Below are 15,821 nucleotides of genomic sequence, written 5' to 3' on the forward strand. Positions count from 1 at the left end.
ACAAGACACACTGATTTTTTTTCAGAAATCTTAGAAAGCCCTATGGTTGATGTTTATTTCCATCTTGAAGAGACTATTATATTTTCATGAAAAAGAAAAATATTCGTATTTAAATAATCTTCATTTCATATATTTCCCATAGGACTAATTTTTATGGTATGAGTATAAATTTTCTACATTGTTAGTACAGGATGAGCATAGTATTCCCTACTTAGGAGAACTAGGTCATACCAAGATCTTGGTAATAAAGCCTTTCTGCATCATAATATAAAGATATGGATTGTGTATATTTGATTTTCCAAAATTACATCATCATCTAAGATTATCATTTCCCGTCCTGATCCAAATCATTCCATAGTGTCTTTTTCCATCAAAGAATTTCAGAATTTCACTTGACTAATTAATAAATGTCAAAATTATATCTAACATTGTTTGCAGTAGAAATTTTGTCATAAACATGAGAAAAGATGAGGCTGTACACTGCAAAAGCCAGGTTAATCCTGAGTAGGGAGATTAGTGTTGGCTGAAATTTCCATTTAATCTCTCACAGTAGCTAAGTTTAATTCATATGTACTCCAAACTTCTTTCATTATGCTCAAAAACAGCGGAATTATTCTCCTGTCATTGTAAAATTTATATGGACATTTCTGGGGTTTGGAGTACAAACAAAAGTTTAGATATGTTTTAGTTGAAGCCTTTGCCTCACTGCAGTTAAAGTCTGACTTCAGAAGAGTAAAAGGATTTTTTAAAAAGTATTTCATTTCCCCAACAAATTGTGGTATAAACTGCTGGGTACTTATAATGGACAGTTCTGTGCTTGAAGTCAGTCACTTGATAAACTAGATGTGCTTGGGTTTTTTGCATTTAGAAAGCTCTTGGAAATTTTTCAGGAAGAAAATGAAGTCAACAATTTATATTTAAAATATATAAAAGAATATTATCAGATGCAACCTATTACATGCCTGACAAGCATCGGAAATAGTTTTTAATAGCTGATTCAAAAAACTGACTGAATCTCTCTGACTTTATCTTCTTGATCATCTTCTTTCAAAAAAGCCCTTGAAGTTGAAAACATTTTTATTGATGGTCTCCATGGCTAAGCAGGGAGAATAGACATAATAGCAGATAATATGATGAGTTTGTTATATTGTTTTGTCTTAGTGATAAAATCTTTTTAAATCATAGCTGGTTTTTTGAGTATGTGATGTTTGTTTGCATGAGTATATATTTGTGATGTTTGTTTGCACTTTATATTCCTGTTGTTACGGAAGTAAATACCTAAAACATTAATGGTATCTTTCAAGTGCCTGAGGTTCCCAAGAAGCCTGTTCCAGAGGAAAAAATACCTATTCTGAAGAAAAAAGAACCTCCTCCAGCAAAAGGTATATATCATCTCTTTATTTTAAAAGGCATCCTCTGAATATTTAATTCACATTATTTTTCAGATGCCTTAATTGCTTGTTACTTTTTTCTGTTCTTTTTGGAGAGGGGTCTTCATATGAAATATTTGTGTTGTTGTCTTTTTTGTTTCATTTGTGTTTTGAGTAGCTTATGGTTCATTTTTTTAACCAAACTCATGTTTTTGAAGTGCCCGAGGTGCCAAAGAAACCTGTACCTGAAAAGAAAGTCCAAGTGCCAAAGAAGGAAGTTCCTCCAGCTAAAGGTACATGCACTTGTCATTATCTATGATCAGAAAGATCTTCTAGCATTCCTTTATCTTCTCACTTGTGTTAAAAACCAGGATAGAAAAAGAATTGTTACTCTTAAGAGCTGTGGTTCTTTTTGTTTGTTTGTTTCTGATTGTTTTAGTGTGACTGGTTTGTATGTCATGTTGTTTTGATTTTCATGCCAAGCTCAATATTTAATAATATCTTACTAAGTTCCAGAAGTGCCAAAGAAACCTGTGCCAGAAGAGAAGGTTCCTGTTCCTATACCAAAAAAGAAGGAAGTTCCACCAGTCAAAGGTATTGGACTTGATATAGCTCTTGACTGAATGTTTTATTAAAAAAAATAAATTTAAAAGTCACTCTTTTTTCATACATGACGTAGAGTGAAGAGTTTTTTATTCTTCACAGTTCTTATTTGTCACCCAACTTTATTGATTCATATCAATGTTCTTTACCTTATGGCTCAAAAATGAAATTCTTAAGCTACAATAATATTTTTTCAAGTGCCTGAAGTACCAAAGAAACTTGTGCCAGAAGAGAAGGTACATGTCCCAGTGCCTAAAAAAGTGGAAGAACCTCCACCAGCCAAAGGTATGCCATGTTCTAGTTCCACTCTGTGATTCTACTTTTGTTTCTTCATCTTTGTAAGATCCTTACTGGCAGTAACAATCCCATTCTTCAGCCTAATGTATTTGAACCACTCCCTGAGCTGTTTGACACTGTTGTGTGTCTGTCTGTCAGTCATGGGGTCTGTCCTTACTCTTCGCTTTGAAAATGTCTTTGTGTTTTGTATGGTCTCTGTTTTTTGGATCTTATATATCTAAATCTTTTAAAGAAGTTGCTGCTTCAAAAACAGATGGTCCAAAAGAGAAAAAATTTACCTAAACAGCCAGACTTTCCCCTTAGCCTTACCACACCAGTTTCTAGTCCTGCAGTCCCTGTATATTTGTAAGTTTCCATCTATGCATAAATCTGTGGATAAAATCAATGTTAACTTTCATCACATTACTAGATTTTACCCTATTTGTGTAGTTATCTTAATATCAGATATACAGTTATCTTTTTACTAGGTTTATATTACATTGAAAATTAATTCCCTAAATAAAAATGTCTTTAAAGTGCCTGAAGTGCCCAAGAAGGTTCCAGAAAAGGCAGTACCTGTCCCTGTACATAAAAAGCCAGAACCTCCGCCAGCCAAAGGTATTGCTTCTTATAGCTGGACATGTGGGTAATGCTTGTTCTTGGTTTTGTGCATTTGTTGGAATTTAACTGCAGTGTTGTAGCAGTGTGTGACAAATGTACTTGCTTTAGCTTCTGTGTAAGTTGTGTCTAAGTTTTCTACAATTAAAAACTATCTTTAAAGTGCCAGAAGTACCAAGACGTCCCAGTGAAGAGGTACCTATTTTTGTTCCTGAAGAAGAAGAGGAAAAGGTTCCAGAGATGCCAGCAAGAGGTACAGCATTGATTCTTGAAGATTATCAGAGCTTTGTTCAATTCATTAATGGATCTTCATCTCTAGTGATTGTTTTAAGCTTGGTATAAGCCTCAATTAACCTTTTGAGAGGAGTTTTCTTCTTCTTCTTTCTGTTCTTTGTGACTTTGTTGTGTAGATTTAGTAGTTTTGCTGCTCTAAAAGCAATTACCAATTTCTTATCAAAATAATATCTTTGAAGTGCCAGAGATGCGCAAGAGAGCTGTCCCAGAAGAAAAAGTGCCTGTTGCAGTTCCTAAAGTAAAGAAAATTCCACCAGCTAAAGGTATATCACATCGTGATGTATGCAGATAACTCCTCTCCCTCTTTTTTTCATATTTCAGTGGAGCTTAATTTTAACATTCAATTTATACTCGTGTGAATTCAGGTCCTGCTGTTTCCCTGCAGTGAGCAGTGCTAGGGCTCAGACAGGGCTTGTCTATTCTGTTATTGACTGCAGCCAGCTGAGAAATAGGCCTTGAATGATCTGCTTTTTTCCACTTTCAGTGGTTACTGTGATGAAGTAATTCCTTGTGATATTATCATCCAGAAATAATTTCTAAAGTAATTTAAATTTTCTTTAAACAAAATAGCTGAAATTAAATTTTATGGCCCTTTACCTGGAAATTCTTTAACTTAGGGAGATCACTCTTACATGTATCTTGAGAATAAGCTAGATTCTCAAGGGTTTTAGCTAAAATTATAAAAAAATAACATCAATATATAACTGATCATACTAATAACCAGATCCTATACCCTAAATGTGAAATTCGAAGTGGAGGTAGACTATTGCAAAGGCCACTGTTGGATGACAAGCATATTCTACCTCAGCAGCTGAGTAATTTAGAAAAAAAAAAAAAAAAAAGAAAAAGAAAAACAGACACTGTAAGGTTTTTATGTAAAAAACCTTAATGCTAATAATGTTTTTTAACTGTGGTTTGTAGCATATCTTGCTAATATTTTCTGTTTGCAATGACACTGTGGAATTAAAAATTGGGCAAAAGTGCTACTCCTCATATAAGACTTGCAACATAATTACACATCACTGGTTTCAGGGAGTAAAAAACACCCAGTAGTTTCCCCTATTTTTTATTTCTATTTCTATTCTTACTTTAAAGTTGGTGTCTTTGTGTTTTATGTTATGGATTTTTCTTTGTGTTGTCATGAAAGTAAAGTTCTTAAAACAATATCTTCAAAGTGCCTGAAGTTGAAAAGAAAGTTGTGTCTGAAGAAAAGGTTCCCATTTTTGTTCCTGAGGAAGAAGAAGAGGAATTTATTCCAGAGGAAATTGTACCAGAAAAAGGTACATGATCTTTTCTTGCAAGTCACTCATGGCATCTTTTGTGTTCAATAAAATTCACCTCTATTTCTTGTTCTAAGTTTTATGTAACTCCTGTATATGTTTTGAGTTTGTGGTCTTGTTCTATGTTTTTATCTTGTTTCCATGTTCACGTTTTATCTTGTTTCCATGTTCATGTTTTTACTGTTCCAAAAGCAATCTTAACATGTGTTTGCAAATTGATATCTTTAAAGAACCAGAGATTCCTAAGAAACCTGTCCCAAAGGAAAAAACACCTGTACCCCCACCTGAGAAACTGGAGCATCCTCCAGCAAAAGGTGCATAAGTTAACAAAATGTTGTTATTCAGTGTCTCTGTTTAGTTTGTTTGTTATTTATGTTAGCTTTGTGTCCCTGCTGCATTTCTGTATTGATATCTCAGAGTGCCTGTCAAATTCCTAGCACAAAACAAACTCAAAAACTATTTGAGTTGCTCAAGAAGTCAAGCCCGTGGGTGTGAAGTGTCTTGTTTCTGTTTCATCTTTTAAAAATATATTCTGCAGATCAGTTCTTCTTGTGTCTCTTTGTTTTCTGTTCTCTTTCTCATACTACTGGTGGATGACATTCTTAAAATAAAATGTCTTTAAAGTGCCTGAGATGCCTAAGAAACCCATTCCTGAAGTGAAAGAAACTGTTCCTAAAAAGGTGCCAGCTCCATCAGCCAAAGGTACTGCAGACTGTAAATGCTGTTATGGTTAACTGATAATATTCTTGATCCAAGCTGAGTTTAGCAAGGGACACTTAACTATTTCTGTCCTGTATTGTATTTGTCACTATAGTATTTGTTTGTACATTTCTGCTCTGTTGTTCATAAACTTCTGGCTTTCTGTCCATTTTAAAATTGTGCAAAAGTACACTGAAGTTAGGTTTTATCTTTAAAGTACCCAAGGTGCCTAAGAAGGTTGCTCCTGAAGAGAAGGTGCTGGTTGCTCCTGCTGAAAAAGTGGAGGTTCCAGCTGCAAAAGGTATATGTCCTCCTTATAATTAATATTTATGCTAGGAATACCCTTGACCACCTTCTTTCTAACTTTTGTCTCTGTTGTACAAGATCTTTGTTTGAATTTATGTTTAAACTCTTCATTTTCAATGTTTGTGTTGTTGAACCATAAAGCTCTGTTTCTTGTACTTTTTTACTTACATTGCTCTAAGGTGATTTGTTGTTTTTAAATTCCTAAACAAAATCTGTATCTTTTAAGTCACGGAGGTGCGTAAAAGAGCTGTGGCAGAGGAGAAAGTGCAAGCTGTTGTGCCCAAACCCAAAGAACCAACACCAACCAAAGGTACAGGTATATTTCCTCTTATTTTTGCCAAAGATTTTTTTCCTCTTCATTTAAAATCTTTTATCATATATATATTTTTTCAGAGGCATAGTTTTATAATTTAATGTAACTTGTGCTTGAAGTTGTCATGCATAGTCTCTGTTCTATGTCAATTATCTTGTCTCGCTGTAAAAAAAAATTAAAATACTTGTCAGGCAGTAACAATAATACTGTTTCTAAAGTGCCTGAAGTATCCAAGAAACTTGTAAGGAAAGAAAAAGTCCCTGCTCCTGCACCTGTGGTGGAGAAGTATGAGTATGCCTATGAAGAATATGAGAAGTATGAGACATATGAAAGCTTTGAAGAGTTTGAGAAGATTCAGGAAGCTGAAGAACTTGAGGCGTACGAGGAACCTGAAGAACCTGAGGGGTATAAGGAAATTCTGGAACACGAATACGAAGTGGAGGCTGAGGAGAAAGATGTCTATGAGCAGTATGAGTTTAAGGAGAAGGAAGAGATCTATGAGAAGTATGAGGAGGTATATGAGGAGACTTATGAGACCAAACCACCTATAGGTAAATCAAGTCATGACTTCTTTGTTCTTATAGTGTGGTGAGTTTTCAGTTGCTGCTTAAGCCTCCTATGGGTGTTTATTTATATTTTGCCTTGTTCGTAGTCCTATGTGTGTCAGTTGCTGGTGATGATAAAGCCATTCAAAGTTTGTCTCTATCCTAGTGCTTCCTTAGCAATTCCCTTCCCTGTAAAATGGGAGGGTTCCCTATCTGACTGCCCAAGAGTGAACTAGCAGATATATAACACAAGCAGAGAAAATGTTAATCTTATTATGTAATTCAGCTTCAACTTGAATTACTTTTTATGCATTAATATTTAATTCTTTTGTCCAGTTCAGTTTCTTTGAGTTATAAAGATATTAGGACTCATGTAGAACCTTCTTTCCCATAATTTAAATTTATGGTCATAGGATCCCTCACACCAAACAGAAACTGCATTTACATTATACCAAACAGATGTATATGGATATTTCTGATTTTATTAAGAATTCTGAGATGACTGCTCCCTTTTTACTGCATGACTTATGAGGTGGCTCCTCTACAAATGAGTGATTGCTCTGCTTGCTGTCTTTATGTCTTTTTCTTCATAAATAACTTATAATCCATGACATATTTTTTAAAGTGCCTGAGTTGCCCAAAAGACCTCTGCCAGAAGAAAAAGTACCTGCTCTTAAAAGAGAAGCTCCACCAGCTAAAGGTACATCATCCATCAGATAAATTGGAAAACACAGCCTTCTGCATGAGTCTCTGAATCCCCAAATCCAGTACTTTACCTATTCTGATTTGACTGATAGACTCTTAGCTTTCTTTCACAGTACTTTTAAAGACAGATTACCAATTAGCAAATTACTTTCTGGAGACAAAGGGAATGAAGTTAGTAACTTAATTTAATTTTTGCCATCACAACGTATGTGATATTTTAAAGCTCATTGTTGAAACTCTGGTTTCCTGCAGAATCCTAAAAACCTAGAACTTTTTTTTAACCTAATGATGTTAGGAATGTGTGGTATCTTAATAGGTAGTCTCTGTATCAGGCTTTATAAAAGATAAGTGTCATGAATAACAATTGTCAGCAAGAGCTTGAGAAGTTACTGCACTAGTCCAGAGTTCTGTAATTTTCTGTTCATAGCACTAAATTTGCCAGGAATTTGTTTTATGCTAACTTTTATAGTTATTTCTCATATGAATTGTCACAATTAAATCAGTGGGAAAAGGTGGATCAGTTTGCTTGTTTGTTTTTACAAAAAAGCTTGGAGTTATTTGACAGGCAATTGCAACCTTACTGTATTCCCAGCTGCCATCAATTACAGCTGATAGCACATGAAACCTAATTGTTAAGGCCTATCCCTATTCAAAATTCATTCAATAGCAGTGTTTTTCTTTCACTGAATACTGGAACTCTGGCTGCATTAATCCAAGCAAAACAATCCAGATAGTTGGCCTCTTTTCTACAACATGCATTTATGTATTTAAGAAATATTTATGTGTTCTGCTAAGTTTTCTGACTGTTTGCATTGTTTGCTTTTTGTTTAACTTCTATTCTTACATTATACTCATACTGCAAACATTCTTAAAAAAACTACCAATGTCTTTAAAGTGCCAGCAGTGCCAAAGAAACCTGTTCCAAAAGAGAAAGTACCTCCTGCTGCTCCTAAAAAGGAAACACCTCCACCTGCTAAAGGTATACTTCTCTTCATTGTCTGTGTGAAACATGAACTCTAATGTCAGTCTTTTGTCCTCATTATTTGTTGAGAAACATGTGCATGTTTTATGTCCTCACAGTGGGTCTTTTTTCATTTGTTTGTCATTGAGTCTTTTTTGCCTGTTGGTTTCAAGTCATTTGTTGAAAACATGTTAGAGTCACTTAAAAATGTGTGTTCTGTCATTAATTTGCACATGAAAAAAGTTCAGAAAGAAATTATATCTTTATTTCTTGTGGGAAGGAAGAAGAAAAAGTAATCTTTCAAGAATGTATTTTTTAATATGTTATTCTTCTGTCTAATCTTCAAAATTAACATAAATGTTATTTCAGGAAGGATTTAATTCTTTGATGTTTCAAAAATCTTCCTTGCTAGACTTGCTCTTCTTCTTTTTAACTTCTTTCAAGTAGCTTTGAAAGCCCTAAAAGTAAATTATATCTTAAAGGGCCAGATGATTTCAAAAGACCTGTCCCTGCAGAAAAGAAACCTACACGTACACCTGAAATAGAAGTTCCACCAATGAAAGGTAAAGAAGCCTTTAATATGAGATTTTATGGAAAGGAAATATTTGTACCATTTTTTCCCAGCTAACATCACTAAAACTTGTCATGTTTTTTTACACCACTGCAATCTCTAAGTGGAGATTGAAAGCTCAGTGACAAATCCCAAACTCTGGGGCAAACATTTCAAATATGTGCTAGACAGTAAATCACTGAATTATGAAAGAAAACATGCTGAGGAGGTATTGCTGTTTACAACACCAGCATGTAAAGCTTCAGTGCTTTTCTATTTATAATAAAGTTGTGAATTTAGTTTAAATTGGGGTTTTGATACCAATACACAGGTCATGATATTGGTGAAGAAGTAACAGGGCAAGAGCCAGTAAGTTAAAGCTATTAAAGCTGTTACATCAACCAGAAGTAAGAGCATGACAATGCAGTAAGGAAAGCAAATGGCTCTCTCTTTGAGAGCTGAAACCATAAATTTCTTCATATAGTTCATTGTTCCAGGATGGCAGTTCTAGAACTGTATCATACTTAATTCTTGAAAAGTTTCCAAAACCTCAAAACAACATAGTTTTCTGGGTTTATTTCTGTTTGGGATATTAAAAGTTGAAAATTACTTTGAAGTTACTAAAAAAAGCTAATATCTTTGAAGTTCCTGAGTTTCATAAGAGAGCTGTCCTTGAAGAGAAAGTACCCACCATTATCCCTAGAGAAGAGGAGCCTCCTTTATATGAAGGTACACCAATGACTCATCTACCAAATAGAGAATTGAAGAGAATATATCAAGTCATGTTCTATATTATTCTGTAAAATATGAGCTAATTTTAATTCATTTTTAAAACTATTTAAAGGAAGCTTATATCAATATCTTTCAGACCATCTATGTCCACAAATTTAGATATAATTCAGCATTTAAAAATTTTTAGATTTAAAACCTTACACTAAATGTAAAAATGGAGTTTACCATTTTAAAAATGCCATACTTTTTTCCTCGAATAGTGTGGAAAAGATACATAAAGAAAAGAAAAGCTAAGTTTCTGATTCAGGAAGCACTTGAGTCACACTGAAGCAAAGAAATGAACTGAAGCAGACAGTGGTTTAAGAGCAACACCTAATTTTTGAGTTGCAATGGAGATAGTCAACTCCAAATGAAGCCATATGAAATTCAGTTACAAATTCTATCTAATAGACAGAACTAAGAAACTAGAAAATGAAATTAAATACTTCTGTAAACATATATTTTACTAATTGGGAATGGTAACTTTCAGCAGTAGTAAGTCAATGATCAGGCTGAAAGATATTTAAATAACTTATGCTCAAACAGCTCTTTGTCCATATGCATTTCGGCATGCTTTTATTTTGTCTTTCTACTCCTGTCTTGTAACTAATATTAAAATATGTAAAATAAACTAATATCTTTAAAGAACCTGAAGGTTATGGAGAAGTTCCAACAGAAGAAAAGGTGCCTTTTATTACTCCTAGTGAACCAGAAGCTCCAGCAGCTAAAGGTAAACCAACTCTTCAAGCAATCTATAAAGCAACACATTCCTACAAATTATTCTTCTTCATCATTCCATCTGTGTGCTAATCTGTTATTTAATGTTTTCATTCTAAAGTTTCTTTAGATGCTATGTGTCTGTTGCTTCTTTGCTACTTACACCTTGTGTATTATAATGTTCTTAAAAAATTTAATATCTTTGAAGTATCTGCAGTGACAAAGAAAACTGTCCCACTTAAGAAAATACCTGCTGCTGTACCTACAGAAGAAGCTCCTCCAGCTAAAGGTACATTACCTCGAAATTAACCCTCTCTAACCTCTTATGAAAGGGAGATACCAAGTCAGAAACCCAGCTTGCTTGTTCTCCTTAAACAACACAACTAGATGCTAGAGACACTTTACAGTTGGTTTTTATTTTTTTCCTATAAGTAGTTGCTTAAACAGATTGATACATTCCACAACAATTTAAAATTTAGGAAGACTAAATAAGGCAGAAATTTGGTAGGCATGAGAGTAAGGGATTAGTCTTATATTTTTTTGACTTCATGTCTCATGCTCTATTTCTCAAAATACTTTCTCTGACAATATATTGGGAAAATATCTAAAAGGTTGTGAGAGATTGTTTGCAAAAGGATTCTTTGTAGTCATATCAAGGGCTTAAATAAAGTCAAGATTAAGGTATGAATTTAAATCAGGACAAAATAGAAAGCCACAAAATTTTTAATAGAAACATAATTTTGTTACATGATTCCAGAATTGAAGAGCTCTATACATGTTGGAACCCTAAAAATTACCTAATTGAACTGTATTTTTGCCTTGCTTTTATGGGTCATTTTTAAATTTCAAAAAAGAAAACTCTTTTTAGTGCCAAAATTCCTTAAACACACACATACACATGCACATGCACTCAAAACCATCCCACCAACAACCAAACAAATCCAGGAAAACAAACAAAAACCCAAACATAAAAAAACCTCCTACTATCTTTTCAGAGAAGAGCATATTCAGAACCATAAGTACTAGGAGTTAGAAAAATAACAGACTCCAGAAGGTGAAGTTGTTAACTTTTATTCACATCTCAATACCACATATTTTTCCTTTTGTTCTAGTAGATTTAATTTTTTTTTACAAAATTGTGTTACTTATTTCATAATGCAAATTTCTGAAATAAGCCAATATTTTTAAGTTCCTGAAGTACGAAAGAAAGCTGTCCACAAAGAAAAAATACCTCCTGCTGTACCTAAAGAAGAACCTGCACACTTTACAGGTATAAGAAATTTTAAGTTTGATTTGAAGAATAAAAACATGTTTTCGTATATAAATTATTTTGAGAGCATTCTGTTTATCATGAACTTAACAGCTTTGGTTGTTTGCAACAGTAAAAAGTAATTTAAAAAATTATTGCCTTTAGTTGTTCTTAAAATTAAGTGCTGCTTGAGATCAGCACAAAAGAGAAAAACATAAAGAAAAATTGACAGAACTGAGATAGACAGGGCCTATTTCTGCACTCAGGGCAATAGCTCAGTTTAGGACACATCACTCATTTTTCTTCTGACAAACTGCAGAGACCAGGTCAGTGAGGAGTTTTTCATCCCTTATTTGAAAGCATCCTAATTTTGCACATCGATGTAAAATAAACCTGTATGTCTTCAGAGGAGCTTGAGTATTTGATTATATTTGTTATTTATCTAACATGTTGTCTTGCTTTCTGAAGATACTCTAAGTTAATTTAAGTGTTTAAACTAATATCTTTCAAGTACATGAAGTTTATGAGGAGATTCACATAGAAGAAGAAATTTCTACTGTTCATAGGAAAGAGGAGGCTCCACCATCTAGAGGTATTTGACTTCTTCATCACCTCTTCCTACAATTTGCCAAGTCTTGAATTCCAGGAAAATTAAATTATTTGTTTGTGTTTTAGTCCTTGTCCAGCATAATTCATATTTGTATTCATTCTTTCAGTACCTTGCTTATATGAAAATTTGAGATTTTTCATGACGTGTCTTTCTCTTATTAAATTGAACTAATATCTTTAAAGTGCCTGCAGCCATTAGGAAAGCTGTTCCAGAAGAAAAAGTACCTATTGCTGTGCCTAAAAAACCAGAAACTACTCCTGTGCCTAAAAGACCAGAATCTCCACCATCTAAAGGTACTTTGAGAGCCTGGTAGAACTGAGGTCTTTCCCTGATAAACATCTTTACTTTTTTCTGTTTCTTACATATTTTCTGATTTAATAGTTCAGGGTCCACATGTCAGATCTGTGGCGTTTATGTTGTATATGTCCCATTTTCTGTTTCTTAAGTTGTGTTTAAGTCATAAAATCAAAATCAGTAAATAGCTTTAAAGTGTCTGAATTGCCTAAAAAAATTATTCCTGAAGAAAAACCCTGCCTAAAAAGCCAGAAGCTGCCAAAGGTATAGGTCAGCAGATTCTTTCATTCTTTTTCTACAAGTTTCTTCTGTCCCTTGTACTGTTGCTGTCAAAGCATTTAAAATTAGTTGAGTTGATCTATTTATTCCACACAAGAATAACCCAGAAATTGTATCAGAAGCCAGTGAAAGGGACTAGAAATAAGGAAAGCTCCAGCCATGTTAACACACAGTGAGATTTACAGAACACTTTCACTTTATGAGTACAGCCTCAGAAATTTGATCAGACACTAGCAAGAAGTACCTCCTATCCCTCTGTTTCACCTTGCTCGTGTTAAACTCAGGGGTCAATTGATTTCATTTTGAATGGAAATAGAATTTGCACAGAAACCAGCTGTTACAATTCATTCAGGTGTTTTAAAAGCCTGTCTGAACTGGCAGTTTGAGTGGCATTAACAACTGTCAAGCAGCACAGCTTATCCCACCCTAGTCATTATCACATAGCACTGCCAGGCATAGAACTGTTATGTATGACATTTAAAAGGCATTTCATTGAAGTTCAACTTTTGCCATGACTTCTTTAGCTTGTTTTCATCTTTATGGGGAGCATAGCAAATCTAAACCTGCTTGACAACAGATCCCAAGCAAAGTCACTTCCAACTTACTCTTTGCCAGAGGGGTAGAACCATGAAGACTTCTCAGAAGTTGTAACTGTTGTCAAAGCATCCTTATCCATCTACTTGTTTGTCACATCCTTATATATCACTGTGTTTTGTCTTGTGTCTCTGTACTGAATGTTTAATTTTTTGTAATTTAAAAAGCTACACTAATGTCTTTAAGGTGTACAAGGTATCTAAGAAATCAATAAATACTGTTATATCTAAAATACCAAGGGTAACACTACCTAAAGCTTATATGTCAATAATAGTGTCTTTCAGAGGAGGGGATTTTTCTCTTGAGCATTAGAGTTTATAGCAAAACTCATTTATCAAAATCCAATTAGTGTGTAATCACATAGAATGCTTTTTGCATGACATCTCTTTTTATATCTTTCCTTCTGATATGCTTCTTGTGATCCTCTTTCTCCTTTGCAATGTACATATTTTAAATGCTTTATTTTTTAAAAATGAATGCTGTTTTCTTTAAAGTGCCAGAGGTGCCCAAGAAAATTCCAGAAGAGAAAGTGCCCACTGCTGTTCCTAAAAAACCAGAGCCACCACCAGCCAAAGGTATGTTTTGCTACAGAAAATTAAAATTTGGAAGAGAAAAAAACACCTCTATCTTGATTGTGCACATTATTTATCTGATTGCTTGTTTGTGTTTTCCTGTTACTTTCTGTGCCCATATTGTTCTATATATGTTACTGTGTTTAAAATTCTTCTCTTTTAAATCATAGTTGTAATCTGTACCAGAGTGTTAGAAATATTGAAGTAGAAAAATTGAGCAGAAATGAGATTGACACTTGAGAACAAAAGCAGAAATCTTAAGAGAAGAGGAGGAAAGGTGGCCTCTGTGATGTGAAATAGTAATGACTGACAATGAAAAACTAGCTCCAAAAGAGAGCATAGAATGAGTGATAGAGATGTCTAATATAGAAGAAAACTTGTGTGCAGAGACAAAAAAATTGATACCAAAAAGTCATCACACATAGAAGGATGTGACAAGGAATACAAAATAGACAATGTCAGTCTCAGTCAAATAGAGATTTGGGAAATGTTTGAATAAAATGGAATAATAAGCCCCAGAAGATTCTGAGGTGTTTCCTGAGGCTTTACAGAGACATAAAATCAGACAATAAACAAATCAAATCAGACGTTTTATTAAGAACCTTGGCAATTTCTACTGAAAAGTTTTGAATATAACTGTAAAATTCTATATAATAACTGATAATAATCCATTTCCTAAAGGGCCTGAAGGACCCAAGTAGATGTCGAACAAAAAATCAAAAAAATCAAAATTGCTGTGCCTAAAACCTTAAAAGTTATACTAGCTAAAGATACCTGACGTTATGACAAAAGCACAGAATTAAAAAAAAAAAATTCTTGTTTTAACAATTTAGAACACAGTATTCAAGACCTCTGTTAGCATTTTCTTCTGTTGTCAAAAGTTTTTCAAGTGAGAAAATGTTTTGAGTGAAAAAAGTAAATCTTTGTAGTTGGTGTTTTCACTAAGAGTGATCTGCTGTTATGCTTTAGTGTTTATGAAGTTCTGACAGTATAAAGTTACTGCTATTTTTCAAGTGTCTGAGGTACCAAAGGAACTGGTCCCAGAAGAGGTTTAAGTTAAAGTATCAAAGACACCAGAACATCCAGTCACTAAAATTTTATGCAAGGAAATAAAAACCTTAATTTTCTATGGTACCATTTTAACATAATGGTAACTTACTTTTACTATTGATGTCTTATAATTTTTTTTTGTTGTTTCAATTGTAGTTTTTGCATCTGAAACTCAGTGAGGCAGCAGAGAGAATTTTCTCTAGGGAAAGGAGAAATTACATATTCATATCGGAAATCTCTCATGCTTTTGAAGTGCCTGAGATTTACTTTTTCTTAATGTCTGAACACTGCAGACATACATAAATAAAATTAACTGCTTTTTTTAAAGTGCCTGAGGTGCCCAAGAAAGTGATTTCAGAAGAAAAAATACACATTGAAGTTCCTAAAAAACCAGAACCTCCACCAGCCAAAGGTATATGTTCAACAGTAATAAGACTGCACACAAACATTTATCTGTTTCTCTAAGTATTATGTGTCTTATGTTTGTGTTAGTAGCTTTTTTGTATACTTTATATAATATAAGTGTTACAAACTGTGTTGTCTTCTTCCTTTGTGAATAGCTCCTGGTGACAGTGGCTACTAATAGTGTGTGTAAAGCAATATGAAAAAAAAACCAACAGCCAAATGATTTATAAGGGGTTTTTTCTGATGATGTTAGTTTGGTTTTTTTTTTTGGAGCTATTATTGTCTTTTTAATTCCTATTCTTCAAATTCCTGAAATTAAAACAAACAAATATCTTTAAAGAACCCGAGGTGCCGAAGAAAGTTGTTCCAGAAAAGAAAATACCTGTGCAAAAAATACCAGAACCTGTGGTTGTCCCAGAACCAGAGGCTGCACCTGAAGAACCAGAACTCCCACCAAAGGAAGGTAAATCTCAACACTAATAAAATAACAAAAGTAATGTTTTTCCTCTTTTCTTTAACATGTAATTATCCAAGCCTTCTCTTTCCTGAAATTCTAAATTCTGCTTGTTCTAGTTATCTACATATATATGTGAAATAGACACACATGGTTGTTTTTGAAAAAAACTAGTGGCAAATATTGGATGTTTGAAATGCCTGTATGTTATTCTTACTATTATTCTACTTCAGTTCTTCTTACTATTTTTGCATATTCTTGCTATTCTATCTGCTTTTGTTCAAGAAAACCACCACAGCTAATAAC

At 33.7% G+C, this 15,821-nt stretch overlaps 1 protein-coding gene across 1 annotated transcript in view; it reads left to right on the forward strand.

Annotated features, from left to right (window-relative positions):
• The window catches only part of TTN (titin), a 234,902-nt gene that overhangs the window by 101,202 nt on the left and 117,879 nt on the right, over positions 1–15,821 (forward strand). The window contains 20 exon segments of the mRNA XM_054277824.1: positions 1,305–1,382; positions 1,890–1,964; positions 2,172–2,258; positions 2,787–2,867; positions 3,031–3,120; positions 3,341–3,424; positions 4,337–4,441; positions 4,672–4,755; positions 5,066–5,143; positions 5,358–5,441; positions 5,673–5,756; positions 5,978–6,310; positions 7,905–7,988; positions 8,453–8,533; positions 9,938–10,021; positions 11,769–11,849; positions 12,050–12,160; positions 13,535–13,609; positions 14,985–15,068; positions 15,402–15,524. Coding sequence (XP_054133799.1) covers positions 1,305–1,382; positions 1,890–1,964; positions 2,172–2,258; positions 2,787–2,867; positions 3,031–3,120; positions 3,341–3,424; positions 4,337–4,441; positions 4,672–4,755; positions 5,066–5,143; positions 5,358–5,441; positions 5,673–5,756; positions 5,978–6,310; positions 7,905–7,988; positions 8,453–8,533; positions 9,938–10,021; positions 11,769–11,849; positions 12,050–12,160; positions 13,535–13,609; positions 14,985–15,068; positions 15,402–15,524 — 1,986 coding nt within the window.

Source organism: Melozone crissalis, unplaced genomic scaffold (genome assembly GCF_028551555.1).
Source record: "Melozone crissalis strain CALT ecotype California unplaced genomic scaffold, PUWL_Pcris_2 ptg000023l_1, whole genome shotgun sequence".
Classification (NCBI taxonomy): domain Eukaryota; kingdom Metazoa; phylum Chordata; class Aves; order Passeriformes; family Passerellidae; genus Melozone; species Melozone crissalis.